We start from the raw sequence: 21462 nt of genomic DNA, 5'->3' as shown, positions 1-21462 counted from the left end.
CAGTCTGTTGACTAGTCCTCGTCTTCCTCCTCCACCTCGTGGGCCTTCTTGAGGATTTGGAGGTTGCCCTTCATGAAGACGAGGGCCTCGAAGTTCGGTGCAGCCAGGGCCGACCTCTTAGGCCTGAGGATGTCCGACCCGTAGCTGAACACGCGCTCGACCGAGGCAGAGCTCGGGAGCGGCGTGTTATGCCTGAGAAATAGAGTTACCCAAGCATCACGGAACTCGAGCGGGAAGAGATTGGGCGAGAGCCCCGGGTTCCCCCTCAGCGGCTTCCTCGACCAGTTGTTGACCTCTTCCCTGATCTTCTCCTCGAGGTTCTCCTCCTGCTGCCCCTCCTCCATGGCGAACAGGTAGTCCGTGTAGTGAAATCGTATCCGTACTGAACCCGGGTGGGGATGCTCGCTGCTCGCTGTCATTGTTGTCACTGCTAGGGGCGTGACTATAAGACCCGTTGCTGTGTCAGTGCTCCGAGACTTCTCCCTTGTGACATGTTACATCGGTAGCCTCGTTTATGGTACGCCTTTATAGAATATCTAGCTTGCTTGCATTGACTGATATGAATGGCTTTATGAGATGTCGCATCGTATGCTTATTGTGTATTTCTACTTACAGGAATGATGTGATGATCTAAATGCAATTAAACCAAACCGTTGGACTAAAGTTGTGTGGACCTGAATGGTTTTCTACAACACTTAATTGCATTTAAGATCTGCTGACATGGCTGGCAACAAGACGTTGACGGTGTCCATTTTCAGCGCCGACCCACAAGCCACGGACGGAGGCTTGCAACTCAAGCACTGGCTCCGACAACTGGAGCATCTCTTTGATGAGCCTGAGACCGCTCCGACGCCTGCCGCGAAGCTGGCGATATTACACTCAAAAATCGACTACCGGGTCTACCACGCGGTCGCTCAATGCACGACGTATGATCTTACCATCGCGGAGCTCAAGCGGCTTTACATAAAAGAAAAAAGCCCTGTGTATGCGCGTTATTTGCTGCAGACGCGACGGCAGCAGCCCAACGAGCCTATGGATCATTACGCCCAGGAGCTCCGGCAGCTCATGCTGGACAGCGTCAAGGAGCCACGGACTCCCGAGCAAGCTAAAGATGATCGACTTTTAGATGCCTTCATAGCAGGGGTCTCCTCCCAGGAACTACGTCTCAAACTCTTGGAGAAGACCGACCTGACCTTCGCTACGGTGGTTGAGCAAGCGACGGTGTATACCGAAGCGCGGATGCAATCGAACGCCTATGATCGCACGCGCCTTTTGGCGGGCACCTCACTACACGCCCGGCCAGAGAGTACCACTGACGAGGACGTGGATCCGCCTGCTGAACTCCGGGATGCTCCGGAGGATGACCCTACCCTGACAGCTGCCGTTACGACCAGCAGACCCAAGGCCTTGCGCGGGGCCGCATGTTTTTTTTGTGGAGGGCCTCGTCATGCCCGAGTCGTGTGTCCGGCACGTGACGCTATTTGCCATTTGTGCTCGCTAAAGGGACATTACGCGAAAGTGTGCAAGAAAACGGCACGCGGCTCGCGGCCCTTCGACTCGCGCAGCCGCGGCCGCGCGGGCGCAGCAACCTTGAACGGGCTCGTAGCAGAACCCACGAGCCCAGCACCTTACCCGACTTCGAAGGGGAGGGCCGCTCTCTGCGGCCCGCTGGGCGCTCAGACGACCTTGATTGGCGCCACCGGACAGCCACCACCGTCTCATTCTCCATCGGGGACAAAGGCCGCGTCCTTGGCCAAACCACGGGCCACACTTCACCAAGCCCCTCGTACTCCTCGAGTCGCCCACGAGCTAACGGCGGCCCCCGCCCCGTCAAAAGAGTTAAGGCAACTTTCGAATACTACGGAAGCCTTTTGTCAAAGCGACCAAAAATGTAAAAAGGCAATTTCGAATACTACGGAAGCCTCTTGTCAAAGCGACCAAAAATGTAAAAAGGCGATTTCGGATACTACGGAAGCCTTTATCTGCCAGGAGTGTCAAAAGGCAATGTCAAATACTACGGAGGCCTTTTCTCGTCGGATTTTGAATCGCGAAACACCGGAATGCTGGGGAAAGCCCTCTGATTACGATAATGGGATCCCCATGGCCAACACAGCCTCCGGCCACGCTCGCAAAACTGCTGCTGGTGTAGGATCCACCCGCGAGGCTGGACCGACCCATTCGGGGGGCTCAGTCCCGCTCCCAGCTGCCTCGTCTGGCCTGGCTCAAGCCCTTATTCCCCTTATGGTTGAGGGCCATTGTGTTCAGGCCTTGGTGGATACCGGATCTACGGATAGTTTTATCGACCAACGACTTGTGCTCAGGCATGGATGGCGGATCGGGCGGTCTACGAGACGGATCTTCATGGCTTCCCAGGGACTGCGGCTCAGCACGAAAGGGGAATGCCGATTGAAACTCGTGCTAAAGGGACGGGTTTTCCCTGATGTACACCTTATGGTTTTACCCGCATTATGTGCTGATATTCTGCTAGGACACGATTTTCTTAAGCTGCATGGACGTCTGGTAATGGAGTTCGGTGGGCCTGACACTCTTGTTGTGGGGCCGGACGACGCGCTAACGGTGTGCGCCCTAGCGCAAATGGACGTCCGGCCGCTTTCACTGTTCCCCAATCTAACCTCCGACTGTACCCCCGTCGCGGTAAAATCGCGACGCTACTCTCGCGCGGACATGCAATTCATTGCGGACGAAACGGCTCAGCTCTTGAAGGACGGCATCATAGAACCTAGCAGGTCGCCGTGGCGCGCTCAGGTCTTAGTGGTGCGCAGCGAGGCCCATCGCAAACGCATGGTAATCGACTATTCCCAAACGATTAACCGCTTTACACAGCTGGATGCCTACCCCCTTCCGGGGATGGACGCGCTAGTGCAACAGGTATCCCAGTATTCGGTCTATAGTACTCTCGATCTCCGTAGTGCGTACCACCAGATCCCTATCTCTAGGGCGGATCGTATCTATACCGCTTTCGAGTCGGGGCAGCGGTTGTACCAATTTACACGATTGCCCTTTGGGGTGACGAACGGGGTCGCTTGTTTCCAGAGGGCCATGGATGACCTCGTTGCGCGGGAGCACTTAACCGATGTTTTCGTCTACCTCGATAACCTTACGGTTTGTGGATATGACCAAGGGCACCATGACGCTAATCTGAAGCGCTTCCTTGAGGTCGCGCAACGGTATCACTTAACTATGAACGAGGATAAGTGCCGATACTCCCTACGCACCATAGATCTTCTGGGGTACACCGTGACCCATGGCTCTGTCTCTCCGGATAAGGAACGTCTGCGACCTTTGCTCGACATGGCCCCTCCCTGCGATCGGGCGTCCCTGAAACGCGTCCTTGGGCTGTTCGCCCATTACTCCAAATGGGTGCAAAATTTCTCCGCGAAACTTCGCCCCCTTGTGGCCTGCGACACTTTTCCCCTGAGTTCGGCCGCATTGACGGCCTTTGAAGGTCTTAAGACCGACATCGCCCGAGCCGCCGTAGCGACCATCGACGAGAGCGGCTCGTTCGTCCTCGAAAGTGACGCCTCGGATCAGGCCATCGCGGCGACCCTCTCCCAAGGGGGACGTCCCGTGGCTTTCTTTTCACGGACTCTTACCTCCGCTGAGCGGAGGCACTCGTCCGTTGAAAAGGAAGCGTATGCGATCGTCGAGTCTATTCGGCGATGGCGCCCGTACCTACTCGGGCGGAGCTTCCAAATCATCACGGACCAGCAAAGCGTTGCGTTCATGTACGACACCTTACACGCCCAGCGCATTAAGAACGAGAAAATCACTCGCTGGCGTATCGAACTCGCCGACTTCTGTTACACCATCAAATATCGCCCAGGGAAGGATAACCAGGCCGCCGATGCCTTATCACGCCCGACTACATGTGCTGGTATCACCTCGTTGGAGGGCCTACGGGTGCTGCATGCTACTGCGGGCCATCCCGGCGTAACGCGTTTCGCTCATTTCGTGCGGAGTGGGAATCTCCCTTACTCGATTGACGATATCCGCCGTATCTGTCGCGACTGCGCTATCTGCGCGGAAATCAAACCGCGTTTCTATAACCCTCCTATGGGGACTCTGGTGAAGGCTACACGCCCGTGGGAACGCTTGGCGATGGATTTCAAGGGCCCTTTGCCGGTGTCGAGCGGCTCTCGCTATCTGCTCACTATCGTTGATGAGTACTCACGATTCCCCTTTGCTTATATGTGCGCGGACATGACTGCTGCCACGGTGATGCGATGCTTACAGAACTTGTTCTCAATGTTCGGTTACCCGGCCTATGTCCATACCGACCGGGGTGCAGTCTTCTTGTCTCAGGAGGTGCGCGGCTATCTGCTCCAAAACAACATTGCGTCTAGTTACACCACGCCGTACAGACCCCAGGCTAATGGGCAGATCGAACGCTTCAACGGGATTATCTGGAGGGCCGTCATGCTCCATCTCCGGACCCACGGCCGGGGCCTCGATAAATGGGCTTGGTCGCTACCTGCGGCGTTGAACTCAATCCGGGCACTCCTGAGTACGGCAACTAACCAAACTCCCCACGAGCGACTTTTCCACCACCCCAGGAGCTCGGGGTGTATACGGTCTTTGCCCAGTTGGCTCGCTGGGCCCGGGCCGGCCTACCTTAAACGGGCGGTTCGCGCGAGCAAGTACGACCCCCTTGTGGACAAAGTGCAGATTCTCCAGGCTAATCCTGAGCATGCTCGTGTGATGACGTCTGATGGTCGTGAGACTACTGTCTCCGTTCGTCATCTTGCCCCTTGCGGGGTCGACGACCTTAGTAGGGAATCGGACGAACCGGTCGAACCCATCTATGAGACTATGGCCTCTCCCGACGCTCCCATCGCCGACAGTCCACCGACCCTCCCCCCGTCGAGACTGCCCGGGTCCGACGACTTGGCGTTACCCCCTTCATCACCCGACCCTGTTGACGCCTCTGACACCGGGGATACAGGGTTACGAGCAGGGTTACGAGACGCCGTACCCGGGGAGTTTCGAACGCTGGCAGAGAAATTCGCCGCCCGGCCCGCTACGGTTGGGCCGACTGATACTCCGCGCCCTATTCTTGCTGACGCTCACTCGCTTTTAGCCACGCGGCCGTATAATTCTGCCGGGGGGGGGTGAATGTAGTGAAATCGTATCCGTACTGAACCCGGGTGGGGATGCTCGCTGCTCGCTGTCATTGTTGTCACCGCTAGGGGCGTGACTATAAGACCCGTTGCTGTGTCAGTGCTCCGAGACTTCTCCCTTGTGACATGTTACATCGGTAGCCTCGTTTATGGTACGCCTTTATAGAATATCTAGCTTGCTTGCATTGACTGATATGAATGGCTTTATGAGATGTCGCATCGTATGCTTATTGTGTATTTCTACTTACAGGAATGATGTGATGATCTAAATGCAATTAAACCAAACCGTTGGACTAAAGTTGTGTGGACCTGAATGGTTTTCCACAACAGTCCGTACTGCTCGAGCCGGGCTGGGGTCCCTGCTGGGGGGCAGGGTCCAGGTGCTCGTCAGGCAGGACGAGGGCGAGCAGGTCCCTGATGAGCTTGTCCCTCACCAGGTCGCAGATGGCGTCGTTGTTCTGCCTCCTGCAGATGGCCCTGACCGTGGCGAGCTTGTGCTGGGGGTGCAGCGCCGTGGCCATCAAAAGGTCCATGTCCACGAAGAGGTGGCTGAACCTGAAGTAAAATAAAAGTTATAAAACAAATGTCAAATAATTTCAGATTTGTAAATTGAAAAATTAAATGTCATTTAACTGATTTTAATTCATTTCAAATGAATCATTAGACCGGCAAGGATTTTTTAATCATTTAATAATAATATAATATAAGAAGAAAGAAGCACTTATTAATTTTCAACTCGTTGCGATAAAATATAATAATAATATAAGAACTAACCTGCCGTCAAAGCCCTTTGTTCCCTTCCTGGCGCAGGACGGCTGACGCCAGCCGCCAGCCTTGGTGCACGTGGCCTTGCTGTCCACGACCTTGAAGAAGGGGGCGATGTGCCTCCACTTCTGGCTGAGGCTGGAATTGTCTGTGTCCATTGTCACGTTGATCTCAGCCGACTCGATTGAGTCCAGCGACATCCTGCTCTCGCTGCGCGCGAGCTGAGGGGTCAGGGCGCAGGTCTCCTGACTGTCCTCCACGTCCCCCATCATGTTGACCGCCGGGTTGTGGATGTCGCTGTGCTGGGACTGCTGGTTTGCGTCGCTCGTGTGCCTGTCCCTGGCACTGCCGCTGGGCTGGAGAGTCAGAAATCTCTCCATCTTGACGTTATTGCCGCTCTAGCGTCCAATAAAATATTCAGTTTTCACTTATTATTCACTTAAATAAATATTCACAATTCTAGAGTAACGGCTCAGGCTAACAGCTGATTTGGCGAATCGCGATGCGCTTTAATTTTTCGGTAGTCCGCTTACGCTTATCCGCTTCGGTTTCCGGGGGTTGTTCCGATTCGCTTATCCGCTTCGAAAACGTTAGTCCGCTGCAGCGGATAAGCGGATAAGCGGACTTTCGAAGCGGACCGCCCACCTTTGCATTAGGACTATGGAAAGGAGGTTCGAAGGAAATAAGAGGAGGCTGAGAAAAAGGAGCCTTCCACCATATTTACTTTCACAATCAATTGAAAGACAGAAAATCAATCTAATTAATTAAACGTATTTTTCTCCTTGTTAAAAAAATTAACATTTTAAGGGAACAATAAATTGCCTTCATTAAAAACACAATTGCCAATCACGTCGTCATCCATTATGTCACTGTGGCCAACAATTCTCATGTGTCGACTGGAGCTACTTTCACGTTCTCACTATTAAACTTCTCATGTAATGACTATTAACAACGCCATCGACTGTAAATACAAATAGTACAAGCTGCAAGGTGAAGCTTGATTTTATGGTTGTAGAGCATCATGAGGTCTGTATTATCAATCTGTTTTAAATGCATCTGTCCCCTTGTTTCTCTACCTCTTTAACTTATTAGGCCAAAGACGCACTAAACATCCCTCCTACCTAGTAGATTTCAAATGACAAAGAATGACAGAAAAACAAGATTATTGTGAATAAGAAATCCGAAGAAAAGAACCCACCCCTGTAAATGAGAAACAACAGCAATGACTGCTTCCATAGCAACTGAAACTGCTCAACAGCAATAAGCAAGACCAGCAGCAATGACTGCATTCTGCCCAACAGTACCTGTGATCTCCCAGTCATTGTGTTGTACTTCAGTCGGTTTTTTGAACAATCTGGTTCAGGAGGACACAGTTCAAGACTCTAAAAAGAGACTCCCAAAGCAAAAGCAAAGACTAAAACCAAGAGTAGAATTTCACGGCTCTTTTATGTGTGAACATTCAATGCACCAAGAAACACCTGAGCAACTAGAAACACCCGTCAGTCATTTGTTCCAATGACTTATGCTTATGCTTACCCAAAATGGGGGGACTGAACATAAAAAGTGCTATTGTTATACAATGGTAAAACACATATGCATAGAGATACCAATAAATAAAAGCTAGCCTTCTGTACTCTTGCCTCATATTCATCTTTTGATCTCAAATCCAAATTTATTGAGTATATAGCAACAATAACAAACTTGAATTCACTGTTCCAATACTTATGGAGGGCACTGTATATCAACATGCAAAGCAAAGGTACGAGAAGACAACGTTGTAATTTAAAATGAATTATAAGGACATTGGGAGACAACTGAAAAACCGTCACACTGTATGGGATTTAAACTCAAGGTCCCAGCAGCATGAAGTGTAATGTGATCAAGTGGGAATAGCCAAACGGGCCATTTCTATTACTCTTATTAGCCTGGCCCCTGCACAGCGATAGATGGGGTTTTGCAATCACTTTGTGTGTGTGTGTGTGTGTGTGTGTGTGTGTGTGTGTGTGTGTGTGTGTGTGTGTGTGTGTGTGTGTGTGTGTGTGTGTGTGTGTGTTTGTCTGTCCGGGCCATAACTTTTGTTTAACATTTGAACTTTTGTCATCAAATTTTCTATAAAGCTTTATTATGAGAATACGGAGAAGCCAAATTAATAATTTGGTCAAAAGCTCAAAGGTCAGCGTCACATAAAATCATCAATTTTCATGCAATTGACCTGAAATAAAAAAATGCATATTGGGTCACTGAATTGGTTCACCAATCAAAAGCTGGAAGCCGATTGTTTTTTTTTACATCACAAGATCAAAGTTCAAGGTTGCATAAAATCATCAATTTTCATATGATTGACTTGAAATTTGAGCAGGGTTTGCATATTGAGTCACTGACGCCTATTGTTTTTGAGGTGAAAAGGTCAAGGTCACCTAAATCGTCTCTTTTTTGTACTTTTCTTAGATGTTTTCGTCATGTCAAAATAAATAACCCATTACCATTTTGCCGTTTTGCCAAACGTTTGCGTTTTGTTTGTTGTTGTTGGGAAATTGCGTTTGTTTTGCCGTTTTGTCAAAATAAGAACTCAAAATACAAAGTGGACGCGGACGAGCTTTGCATTTTCAGATGCTTTCTAGTTCTTTCTCAGACCAATAATAAAGTGTCAGATTTGTGCTGCTATCCCTTGGATATATGTTAGGCTGGTTATCCCATATAAGCTTGCATTAGTTGGTGCTATTTAAAGATCACACATTCACAGGGCATGAAGGGTAGGCGTGTTATCCCAGGCATCCTGGCGAATTCCAAAGACCCAGTCCAAACCCACATGGCTCAATGTATCAATGGCACAACTGCAACCCTTAAAGGATGGTACACAACTGTGGTCCAGACTCCTAACTGATTCCCTGTACAATATGCATAGAACAAACAAACCGAATATGTATGCAATGTCAAAAAGAATTCTCTTAGTAAGAAAATATTCTCTTAAAATAATAAAAGTTTTCTTGAAAAAATTAAAGCATTAGAAATTTATTTCTCATGGTTTTCTTGTTTAAAGAAAACTTTTCTTATTTCAAGAAAATATTTTCTTTCTAAAAAAAATGTTCATGGAAGTGTAGGTCCAAAATACTGTCAAGTTGAATGGTCACATTACCAATCCAGTAGTTTGGTTTATCAACTTCAGACTGAAGTACTTCATTTTGAGTCTCCAACGTAGACAAGTAAAATGATAAAAGATCTTGTGTCTTCTGGCTTAGGATCTGTGCCAGTACACCTCCTTGGTTCTGTGGAGAGATTACAAAAGCATTTTGATATACGTTTTAGTTTTGCCTTCCCTGCACGAAACTGCATTGTTCCACAAACTAAAATATGGTTTTGCCAAGAAGGGCGGAAAGAGCAACTTAGCGCACTGCAGCAACTGCTGCAGTTTCCTTCCTCCTATGCTGTGCAAGGTCGACCAGTGTTCCAAACAATGTCATTACAAAGACTTCGTCGAAATCAATCATGGAGTTACATGAAAACAGTCTCAATCACATAACAACCAACTGCTCAAAAAAGCTTCTGTCGGTATCGGCTCAAAAAACTGCTTGAACCTCATTCACTAATCCCACTAAATGAGGACCGATCTGCAAGTTGTCGCTCGGCCTAAAGCAGCAAAGAAGGACAACTAAACTACCAACCTTAGTTGTTTTACAAAATTATTCACCTCTTAAATGAACAACCAATGGATAATTTATCTTTTATTTCTGAAAGTTCAGTTCGATAGGCACCCGTAAATTGTATTGGCTAATTGTACTCCGCCCTTCCTATTCAATTAGCCAGGTGCTGCATGACATCATAACCAGGTGCTGAAGGGGGCCTGGCGACCGAAAGGGAGTACTCACTTTTCACTCCGTTTGTTACTTGACAAAAAAAATATTTTTTTCACAAGTTTGATGATCACTCCGGTTTGTGTGTGCGTGTGTGTGTTTGTATGTGTGTTTGTTTGTCTGTGCGCTCACATATACTTGCCTACAAGTCACAATTTTAAACCGATCTTCACGAAACTTCACTAAAGGGTAGAGTTTGTGGTCTGACAAAATCCTATATATTTTTGAGGTCAATATGTCAAAAGGTCAACAACGTTTTTCAAATTTCTAAAATCCGCAATTTTCATCCGATTGACTTGATATTTCAATCAGATTAACAAATCAGCTAAATGAATTCAACCACCAACTATTTTTGAAATAAAAAAAAGCCAAAAGGTCAAAAACCTTTTCAAAAATCAAAAATCCTCAATTTTCATCCGATTCACTTGAAATTTGAATAGGATTTTCATATCAGCTAACTGAATTCAACCACCACCTATTATTTGAGGTCAACAGTCACAAGGTCAACATAGGCCAAATAGTCAGGTTCACTATGTTTTTTCGTTCAAAATTTTGGTAGATGAGCAAAACTATACATTTTTGGAATATTCAGAGCATGAGGAATCCAAAAATTAATGTTTACATTTGCGTAGACACCTTTGCGAAAATGACCCTCAGGACAGTGATGAAGATCTGTAAAAGCATATTCCTGAATGGTATAGACCTCGTAGATCCTGTGTATAGGACTTATAGTTCAATCTGATACTAACAAGGCTGCTTTCTTGCTTTATAAACCCATACCTATAACTTCAAAGGACTTGCAATATCATGTATTATGTAATACAGTTATATCACAAATATAAAGACAATGGTTTTTAATTATCTTTGTTTGTTGCTTTTCTATAATCCTGAGCACTATTTTGAGGCCTTTATTGGATTCCTTGACCCAGAAAACATAGGATTAGCATATTTAATTAAGTCTCTAGGTTGACTAGAAGCCGAGATCGCGCAAAATATGTATTTTATGGCGGCCATTTTCAAAATCCAAAATGGCGGCCATGCAGGTGTCTGTGCAAATGCCAACATTGATTTTCAGATTCTCCATGCTCTGAAGATTCCAAAAATGTACAGGTTTGCTAATCCCAAAATTTTGAAAGAAATTATATTTGTTAACATAGTGAACCTGACTATCTTCATCACTGTCCTGTGTCATTTTCGCAAAGGTGTCTACGCAAATGTAAACATAAATTTTTGGATTCCTCATGCTCTGACTATTCCGAAAATGTACAGGTTTGCTAATCTCCAAAATTTTGAACGAAATTATATTTGTTTACATAGTGAACCTGACTAAAAGGTCAACCACTTTTCTTTCTAATTCCTAAAATCCTCAATTTTCATCCGATTGACTTGAAATTTGAAAACGATTTGCATATCAGGTCACATAATTGAACCACCAATTATTTGTGAGGTATAAAGGATGCTTTACTGAGTGCCATTCTATTTTGTTCTCTTTTGCCAAGTGTCACTCTGAGTGATTTGTCATTTTCTTGGTTGTTTCTTTGTTTTCTTGTTTGTTTGTCGGAGCGATATCTCAGCCATATTTTGAGCTGAGAAGCTGAAATTTGGCCAAAATAGTGAACATGCAATTTGGCAAAAACGTATTTTTATTTTTTGATTAATTGTTGAATTGATTAATTACCTAATTATTATCGATTTATTAAATACTTATTTATTTTCTTTCTCATCTGTGCAATATCTCAGGCACCTTTTGAGCAAGGAAGCTAATATTTGAACATGACAGTGACCAAGTGATTTGGCTATAAAGGATATTTTTGATTTAGTCATCAATCAATGAATTGGTTAATCCTTTAATTTTCCATTAATTATTTAATTAACCGATTTTCAAAAAGTTAAAGATTCGGATGAAACAGTAGTATTTCTAGTATGCTATTAGCCAATTAAGAAATTAATTATTTTACCATCATTATTTATTTATTTAAATTATGCAATTAATCAATTAATCAATCAATTATTGTACACCACTGCCTCCCAATTCCGCCTCCATCTGCTGCACGGCAGCATCGCCGGGTGACGAAGGCACCCCGGAAATGTCGTGCTCTGCAGAATGTTATTTATTTATTTGCCATGGGGGTGGTGTACTTTGAATGTAACTCTACTTGTTTTAAATATTTGAATACTCATTGCAGCAACATACAAAGGCAAAATTTTTAATGCCAGCATTTTGAGTAAATACTTGTAAGGATCTAGCAATGATAAAGTAACACAGACCTAAGTTAAATAGGGTACTGTGGCATGATTACTCGAGTAAATAAGCTGCGTAGGTAATGTGAATAAAAGTGTTATAAAGTTATCCTCGTTTCCTAGTAAACTTTGCCCCACATTTCCGAGAAACGTTTCTCTAAATATTAGGTTTGTGCGTGATGATGTAATTTTAGCCAGAGACAACGCAGAGGCAAACACGAAGTATGGATCCGTAATGTTAAACTATTGTGCTTCACAAGATGGATAGAAAAATACTTTCCAAATCACCTCAAAGTTTTTTTGCAAGTTGAAGAAGAAAACAAGGTAATTCTTTACAAATGAAATAACCCATATTATTAAATCTCATGAGGAATGAATAAATCTGATAAGATCTTTTATCTGAGTTCATGTGACATTTTAGTAAGGAATTTGGTGAGCAAGCCAACATACTAGCCGGTGAAAAGTGGAATTTGTCTAAAATGAAATCATTAATCTGCATGATCATGCATTACACCAAAAATGAAGTAATATGAAAGTGTCAAACTAAACTGAAGACCTGTCGATCTGTAATTTATACACTTATTTTCATTTAAACAAGTTCTGCCCAAATGTTTACCCTTGCAAGAGGAAAGGGTATTGCAATTGAGTCCGTTTGTCTGTCTGTTTGTTTGTTTGTCTGTCCGTTTTTCTGCACAGAATAAATATGATTTTCTCTGCAACCGTTGCTTCAACTAACAGAAAATTTTCACCATAGGTGCCCCTCCTCCTTCAGAATTTTAAAGAATAATTATGACGTCATAGGTCATGTTCTCATAGGTCAAGGTCAAGCCCGTCATAGGTCAAGCCCAGATCGGTGTGGTGTTGCAGTGATGGTTGTCCTTCTGGAAGTTTCTCCCATCTCCACACAGGATCTCTGGAGCTGAGCCAGGGTGACCATCGGGTTCTTGGTCACCTCTCTTACCAAGGCCCTTCTCCCCCGATTGCTCGGTTTGGCCGGGCGGCCAGCTCTAGGAAGAGTCCTGGTTGTTCCAAACTTCTTCCACTTAAGAATTATGGAGGCCACTGTGCTCTTGGGATCCTTCAATGCAGCAGAGATTTTCTTTTTGTCGGTTTCCCCAGATCTGTGCGACACAATCCTGTCTCTGAGCTCTGCAGGCAGTTCCTTCGACCTCATGGCTTGATTTTTGCTCTGATATGCATTGTCAGCTGTGAGACCTTATATAGACAGGTGTGTGCCTTTCCAAATCATGTCCAATCAATTGAATTTACCACAGGTGGACTCCAGTCAAGGTTTAGAAACATCTCGAAGATGATCAAGAGAAATGGGAGGCACCTGAGCTAAATTTCAAGTGTCATATCAAAGGGTATGAATACTTATGTGAATGTGATATTTCAGTTTTTTATTTTTAATAAATTTGTAAAACTTTCTAAATCCTGTTTTCTCTTTGTCATTATGGGGTATTGAGTGTAGATTGATGAGGGAAAAAAGCAATTTAAACGATTTCAGCATAAGGCTGCAACATAACAAAATGTAAAAAAAGTGAAGGGGTCTGAATACTTTCTGAATGCACTGTATGTGTGTGTATGTGTAGCTGGGTGTGCATTTGTCGGTGTACATGTGTGTGTGTGTTTGTGTACATGTGTGTGTGTTTGTGTACATGTGTGGATGTGTGTGTGTGTGTGTGTGTGTGTGTGTGTGTGTGTGTGTGTGTGTGTGTGTGTGTGTGTGTGTGTGTGTGTGTGAGTGAGAGTGAGACCCACTCTCCCCCATGTGCGTGATGTGGGAGGGAGAGGATTTGAGCTCTTAAAGTCACATTTTATATGAGATGTAATAACACATTTCAAACTGTATTTCCCATGTGCACGCACATGCATTCACATGTTATCAGAAGTAAACACATTATGTAGATTACATTGTTTGTGGATCTGATCAATTGCTAGTAACCATTTTATGAACCTGAATGTGCAGGTGCAGCATTTAACTCAATTTGTCGAAATGTCACACACGTCCATGCCCATGGGATTCCCACGGGTGACCCCACTAGTATACAGTATAGTCAAATAAAATTATATCCTAATGTTTGAAACATGCTCACCTTGTCTCAGGAAGTTAGGAGATACATAAAATTTTGATAAGCATTGTCAGGATTCCTGCAATTCAAATTGTGGGAGGGGAAGCCACTTTTCTGATTTGGGGTGACTGATTAACATGAAAGTAATTTCATTTCATTCTAAAATATCAACTTTATGAGGCCTAATACACAAGTTCTCCTTTTAACCCAACAAAATGAACAAAAATCGTATTTGTATTAAGTATTTGTTTCACCCAGTTTTTCCGTCTTTCAACTTCAGGTTGGATAAAAATATATATATAAATTGCCCGCATGTAAACAACCTAAAGCGAAGTCGATGGCGTACCATCACAAATCCCCATACACTTCCCACCGAAAGCAAAGTTGAAAGATGGGAAAAAGGTCCACCAGGAATACTCAATATCAAATTTTGAGTTTAAAAAAAAATCTGATGTTTTTACCCATGGACCCTAATTCCCTACACCGTGGGGCATTAACTGGGGTCAAATCCCAGAATATCTTTCGATATTTTATGCATCCTCCAATGCTGACAGGTAACCAACCACAAATGATGAACAGACAGACAAATAGATGGAGCTGATTGCAATATTCTCCTGCTTTTTAAAAAAAGTGTGGGGATAATAATGTGAAAATGAAAAGGCTTTGTTCCACTTTATCAACTGAATTCCAGTAGATGTGGTTGAAGGAAAATGTTTTCGATTTAAGGAGAAGCCTGGTTATAGATTCCCAATGCATTTCTACTGCCCTCTGCTGAAACGGCGTAAAACTTGAAGCATTTCATACAAACTCGAAATTAACTGTAATGATAACTTTGTCTCTTATTTACGTCGTATGATTAGACTCCGTTAAGCAAGCGATTCCTACTAATTATACAACTTACTGTCTACAACTACATGTGCAATCTATGTTTGGCATCAAAAGCTCTCAAATTTTGAACCTCCCGAGGTGACACTGAAACACAAGGTCTGGTGTTCTCACATCGTAGGTAGATTGGAGGTCTCCCTGTTTTCTTCCATCTCTTCTCCAACATTGCTCCCTCTACTTTCAGTCCTCCGACCCTCTCCATTAAATCCAGGATGCGCCTATTCTTCCAGAAACCCATTCCGAGGTAAACAGTCTAGACTGACTCCACTCCTCAAATATTGCGTTTCTTTCGTCTTCCGTCTATGGAACCACCTTCCAGAGGATGTTCTATCTATCTCACTCATCCCTCCAGGACTTCAAGTAGACAATGCACCACCACCTTGTGTTATCCCTATCCTGACCCATGATCTTTATGACCCCATTAACCCTTCCGAACCAAACCCTCTTACTTGATGATTCCAGTGTTCCCCATCTCTCTCTCTTTCCTGATTGTTTATCCCCTTGTCAGTTGTGCCCAATTGTTGGCCCTTTACCCCACTGTAAATGTCACCTTGCTCTTCCATGAGCCTCACTCTTATATGATATACATATATATATATATATATGTATGTATACACACATATGTATATACTAGCTGAGGTACCCGGCTTCGCCAGGGTTGAATAAGAATAAGACAAATATATGATGAAAAGAACATGTATATTTTAGAGCAATATCACAGTACATTGCCTACATGACGTTTTGTCAATTTTCTATTTCTCAAAACCTCTTGGTATACAACATTTCTGGTTTTCTTACTTGGTGCCAAGACATAAAGATTGCTTGGTGTTCCAACCCTCGAGCAGCCCACGTACAGCTGGCCATGGGCAAACACTTGTTCTGTGAAGTTCAGGCCTCCAACCTTCATTGATTGCCCCTGCGCCTTGTTGATGGACATAGCAAAACATAGCCTGATGGGGAACTGAATCCTCTTGAAGGAGAATGGAAGGTCAGGTGGAATAAGTGGTATCCTTGGAATGAATACTTTCTCTCCTCTGTATTGTACTGAGAGGATGGTTGCTTCTAGGACATGCGGCATCATTTGCTGGATTGTCAATCGTGTTCCATTACACAGCTTTGGTGGATGAAGATTCCTTAGAAGCATGATTGGTGCTCCCACCTTGAGAATCAACCTGTGTGTTGCGAGTCCTTGAGGCTGAAGACTGTTGAGAAACTCAGTTGGGAAGTTTACTGCCTGATCTTCATCTGTCACTTTGTCAAGAGAATCATAATGTCTTTCATGACCGGGAAGTTGGTGGAGGAGCAAATTGTTGATCTCTTGAACAGCATTGTTCTTGGGGGCCAAAATGGCTCTTTCGGCAAGCCATGATGAGTCCTGGAACTGGGTCTCCATATTGGGAAAGACCTTTTTGATCAAGGCATCTTTTGTTTCAACAAACTGTCCAAATGGTAGAATTATTTGTTCTGATGCATCTTGAGGGTATAGGCCATTGCCAACTTTCAAAAGCTGACTTGAGAATGCCCCTGCAGTGTTGTCACCAAGAAGGTGGACTCTCATGTTGGTATTCAGGGTAAGTCTTTGCACATGTGGCCAGAGGAGATAAGAAGACTTGATGCAGGCCTTGACTTGATCTGCTCTTGTGCCCCGTTGGATGACTGGGAGAGTCTGACGAAAGTCTCCAGCCAGAACAGTTGTCACACCACCCATGATTTTCTTGTTGTTGCGAATATCTTGGAGTGTTCTGTTCACTGCTTCGAATGCCTGCTTGTGGTTCATAGTAGCCTCATCCCAGATAATGATTTTGCACTGTTGAAGGATCTTGGCTTTTGCTGAATTCTTGCTAATGTTGCAGGTTGGGGTGTCTTGCTTGGTCAAATCCAAAGGCAGTTTGAAAGTTGAGTGTGCTGTCCTTCCTCCTTCAAGAAGTGTAGCTGCAATTCCACTTGAGGCCACAGCCAGAGCAATTTCCGACTTTTGACGAACCTTGGCCAGGATGATATTAATGAGGAATGTTTTTCCTGTCCCGCCAGGAGCATCGAGGAAGAATATCTTGCCAGCATCATCATCAACACTCTTCAGGATAGAAGTAAAGGCTTGCTGTTGGTCCTCAACCATTATTGGGACATTCTGCTCTACAAATGTGGTCAGCTCTTCCATGTTGTAGTTTGTTTCCCTCAGAAGCTCCTGAGCCATTCCCTCAATGCTGTTTTCTGGTTGGGGCATTCCACAATTTGCCATAGTGGTTCCATAGGCAATCAGGTGCTTCTCTAGCTCAATCAGGGCTTGATTGTAGATTGCACAGTTGAAATCAATATCCACACCAGGGTTCTGACGTCTGGCCAAGTGAAGAAAGTCTTCAGACATATTTCCTTTGTGGTCCTCCCAGAGCTTCTCTGGATCCTGAATGTCACATGCTGCCAATATGATGGAAAACAGCTACCGTAGTTGTTTTGGTGCCTGTGAGACTGCTGCCTCATCCATGGCTTTTTTCCAATGTTCATCTTCTTCCAATAGACCATGGAGTCGGCAGGCATCGCGGAAGGTGGCACAATCTTGACCATTAACCCGTCGCAAATCTTTAAAGGATGTTGGACCTCTGACAGTGTGCAGGAGAAGGCGCAGAAAGAAACAGTCTCTGTTCTTTGGATGAACTGTGTAGACTCTGCCAATTGCGCTGCTGGCATAAACTCCAGGATAATTGTCGACTGGAATGTCCTTCTTCCTGCGATTCCACGTTTTATTCTCCCATGTGTAGTAGGTAGGGACTTCATTGTACAGAAGAGTCTTGGCAAAGTCATCTTCTATGCAGAGTTTGAAGAAAGCTGTCAATGTAGTCTGAGGAGGTGGCCCATGTGCTCGTGCTTGGGCAGTTTCTGCAGTGTAATAGACCCTTTGTCCATTTTCCAGATGTACGGCCAAATTGATGACAGTTGGATATCGCTCATGAATGTTAAATCCAAGGATCCTCCACACTGCTTCGTTTGTTGATATATATCGGCCTGACTGTAACCTGCTAATCTCATCTGACCTTTTTTTGTCACCTACTTCAAATGTTGCCATGTCACTGCCCTTATTGACATACTTGCATACATATTTGATGGACTTAACTGAGCTGCACAGTTCCACATTGATGTGTGCATTAAAGATTTTGCAGAGCATTATGTTGTGTGGAACAACCCACCGATTGTCAACGTTGTACTCTCCCACACTGCGAATGTTGACTTTAGCAGTGTGTCCCCCATCGCCAGTGCTCCTCCTGCGATACTCTGGATATCCATCATCACCAGTCTCTGTCTCTCGGCGAAGTTGTTTGGGAAATCTTTTTTGGCATTTGTTGTCCTTCATGCAAACAGATCGAGGGTTGATGCTGCCACAGGGCCCATGAATCATTTGTGTGGAGATGGTCTTGAACAGTTCTGGATCCATCTCTGGATCTGGCAGTTCTGCTGATATGATCCTGTCTATATCGTCTGGTCGGATTTTGTCTTTGCACCAAATCAAGGTGTCAGAGTGAGGGAGGCCATGCTTCTGCCACTCAATGGTGTACATCCATGCTACCAAATCTCCAAAGATCATCCCTTTCTTCAGTAACCATATCAGTTTCTTCTGTTTTTCACTGAATACCCTGGCAATAATGTCATGTCGTAGATTGGAATCTTGTACATTCTTGATTTCAGGCCATGCAGGATTGCAGGTGAAAATGATGAATAGATCTGGACGGCCAAACTTTCTGACATATGACATAGCATCCTGGGTTCTTTCTGCCATGTACCGTGGGCCACCAGTAAAACTGGACGGAAGAATAACTGGCTGGCCAATGTCTCCTGGATTAATGCCATCTGTAACTATGGCATCCTTCAGATGGATGTACTCTTCAGCACGTAGTTTTGATTGGTTCAGTCTGATGTACAGAAGGCGTTCAGCTTCCATCTTTGCATAGCTGTCTACCATGAGCTGACAGGTGACACGGCCAAACCTCAAGACATAGTTGATCTCTTCGTCTCTCTCCATGAAATGGTAAGAGTAGAAATCCTTACATGATACTTTAGAATTTCTGCCAGTTTTCTCCTGGCCAGTTGCTGGGTTTATTTTCTTCAGAGAAAAGTTGTACCCATCCTGTCCCTTCCAAAATATCAGTGGGTACTGAAGGGCATCATAAGCTCTGTGGGTTTCTCTGATGTAATCTAAACTGCCCGATCTTTGCTTCAGGACAATGTCTCTTGATCCAAGTTCTTCATCAACCACAATGATGGCCACGTCATCACTCACAGGTGCATTGTATCGTCTCTCATGTTCTCCAGCTGGCGTCTGGTCTGCCCTTATTTTGAGCTTCAGATCTGGTCTTTCCTCCATCTGTTCAAGGGCATACTTAAACACTTTGACATATTTGTGGTTCTGGTGCAGCATTTCTTGGAGGTCTGCCACAATGTTTAATTTGAGTGCACCATTTGACATTTGAACATTCCTGCACCGCTGTTCAGCCTCTTCTTCACTTGTGCCCATGAAGTAGACCTGAACAAACTTGTGTACAGTATTGTTGTTTTCACTGGGAACAGGCTGGAGACTTCCCATCCTGTGATAACATTGACCTTGTATTGTAAATGTTGTAAAGAAAGAGTAGTCAGTGAGATCCTTTTCTGCCCCAAAGGAAGTCATTTGGAAGGCTGAGTTGTACTTCATAAGGTGTTTCTGAAAGTGCTTGGCATCAGCAGTGTTGCCAATCAGCAGCCTTTTCAGCACACCAGGAGGCTTTTCGATGCGGGGTAGCCAGACTTCGCCTGCTGAGCAGCAAAGGCCTGCTGTCTCTGCCTTGAACGTTTTGGCCTTGCAATATTTGCACATCTTGTCCATTTCTCCAATGTCCACCTTAGAGTCAGAGCTGTACTTCTTTCTTGGGTTGTAAGCAAAGGCCCCTTTGAACCAATTGACTTTTGTTTGATCCTCTTCTGCAGTTCTTCTGTCAGCTTGCCTTTGCCTATCTTCTTCCTGTCTTTGAAGCCTCTCTTCTTCTGCTTCTCTGCTTCTTCTGTTAGCCTGCCTTTGCCTACCTTCTTCCTGCCTTTGAAGGCTCTCTTCTTCTGCTTCTCTGCTTCTTCTGTTAGCCTGCCTTTGCCTATCTTCTTCCTGCCTTTGAAGGCTCTCTTCTTCTGCTTCTCTGCTTCGACAGAGATGACGTCGAGACCTGTCACGAAGCTGCATCTGATGTCTTTCTTGCTCAGTCTGTCAGGACCTATTTTCTCTGTGCTGTACACGATCAGCCACCAGTCTCTCTGTCCTTTGGTCCTCGGTTTCCTGAGTTCGATTATCTTGGTGCCTAAGGCGATTGTCCTCCAGTCTGTTTTGTTGCTCATCATCGGTCTCATCAGCTCTCTGAGCTTTCTTTCTTCTTGAATCTGCAGTAGATCGCAGTGTTGGAAATCTGCAGTGTTGGAAAAATATTTCCAACAGTTGAAATAATTATTGTTTCCAACAGTTGAAATTTAATGGAATTCGAATTCGAATATAATCTCAACTAAAAAAAAAAAAACCGTTTATTCGTTCTTGGCGCGAAAAAATGGCACGCATTTTGTCATTATGTGCGACTTTACGTCACTCCTACAGACGTGAAAACATTTGTTTTCCTTAAATATATATTTAAAATAAATAAAATAGTACATAAATTAACAATAAAAGAAGCTAAAAAACAATTAAAAATACAATAAAAAGCACATTAAAAATATATAAATATGTACGTACAGTATACTGTACATACGCGCAACTGCCGATTCTCATTCAAAACAGAGGCGACGTACAGTATTCTTTACTGTGTCTGTGTTAGCCATGGGTCCGAAGAGGGATAATGCTAGCGTTTCCAAGCGTAATGTGGTTACGATGGACGATAAGGTAAATCTGATTAAAAGGTATGGAAAAGGTGGAAAAGTGTCGGTGATAGCGCATAGACCTTATCGCGAATCGGAACCGCAATGCGTCATGGGATCGGAAAGGGGCAATAGCGCCGCCACAAACTACACCATGGAATTGCAGCTGGCCCAGTTTTTTAAACCATTGATATTAAAATAAAACGTAGCCTATAACCACCGGAATTGTATGCTGATTCCGAATCTGTGTCTAAAACTTTTCTCCGATGTGTAGTTCTTGAGTTATAAGCGGACATCCAGACAGACAGACAGACACTCCTCCTTTATATATAGAGATATACACACAAGTATATATATATATAATGTACACACACACATGCATATAATTGGAAGAAATTAAATATGTTACGGACGTAGCTTCAGGTCGATCTTTTATTTTCGACAGGTTTTCAGCCAATTAGGCCTTCTTCTCAGTCTACAAGACCAGCAGGCATGCATTTAAGACATTGGTATGATGTTGATATAAAAAATAAAATACATACAAAAAGGAGAGATATACCGTCAATGGCTGCTCACCTTCCTCAAGTTCAATGAGAGTGAGTTTACAGTTGATACTGTACACACATACATATATAAACACATACATGCACA

The 21462-nt window shown here is 44.5% G+C and overlaps 2 protein-coding genes across 4 annotated transcripts in view; both read right to left on the bottom strand.

The window, feature by feature from the left end:
* The window catches only part of LOC137436439 (C-type lectin domain family 18 member A), a 133248-nt gene that overhangs the window by 83005 nt on the left and 28781 nt on the right, over nt 1-21462 (bottom strand). For all 3 annotated transcript variants that reach the window (XM_068130235.2, XM_068130239.2, XM_078786018.1), the window contains exon 9: nt 9040-9169. In XM_068130235.2, the coding sequence (XP_067986336.2) occupies nt 9040-9169 (130 nt within the window). The remainder of the gene's footprint in view (nt 1-9039; nt 9170-21462) is intronic.
* On the bottom strand, nt 5432-6373 carry LOC144889887 (uncharacterized). The gene is made up of 2 exons (XM_078771090.1): nt 5913-6373; nt 5432-5693 (listed from the first exon to the last, which is right to left on the bottom strand). The coding sequence occupies exons 1-2, from the start codon at nt 6281-6283 to the stop codon at nt 5432-5434; spliced, it is 633 nt and encodes a 210-aa protein (XP_078627216.1). The 5' UTR covers nt 6284-6373.

The sequence above is a fragment of the Myxine glutinosa genome, chromosome 1 (genome assembly GCF_964187855.1).
Source record: "Myxine glutinosa chromosome 1, kmMyxGlut1.1, whole genome shotgun sequence".
Lineage (NCBI taxonomy): Eukaryota > Metazoa > Chordata > Myxini > Myxiniformes > Myxinidae > Myxine > Myxine glutinosa.
Note: the sequence above shows the minus strand (reverse complement) of the source record. Positions and strands in the feature narration are given on the sequence as shown.

Coding starts and splice junctions, on each gene's coding strand:
- LOC144889887 (XM_078771090.1), bottom strand. CDS start 6,283: ATGGAGAGATTTCTGACTCTCCAGCCCAGCGGCAGTGCCAGGGACAGG. Junction 5,694..5,912: donor ACAAAGGGCTTTGACGGCAG/GTTAGTTCTTAT, acceptor ATTTTACTTCAG/GTTCAGCCACCTCTTCGTGG.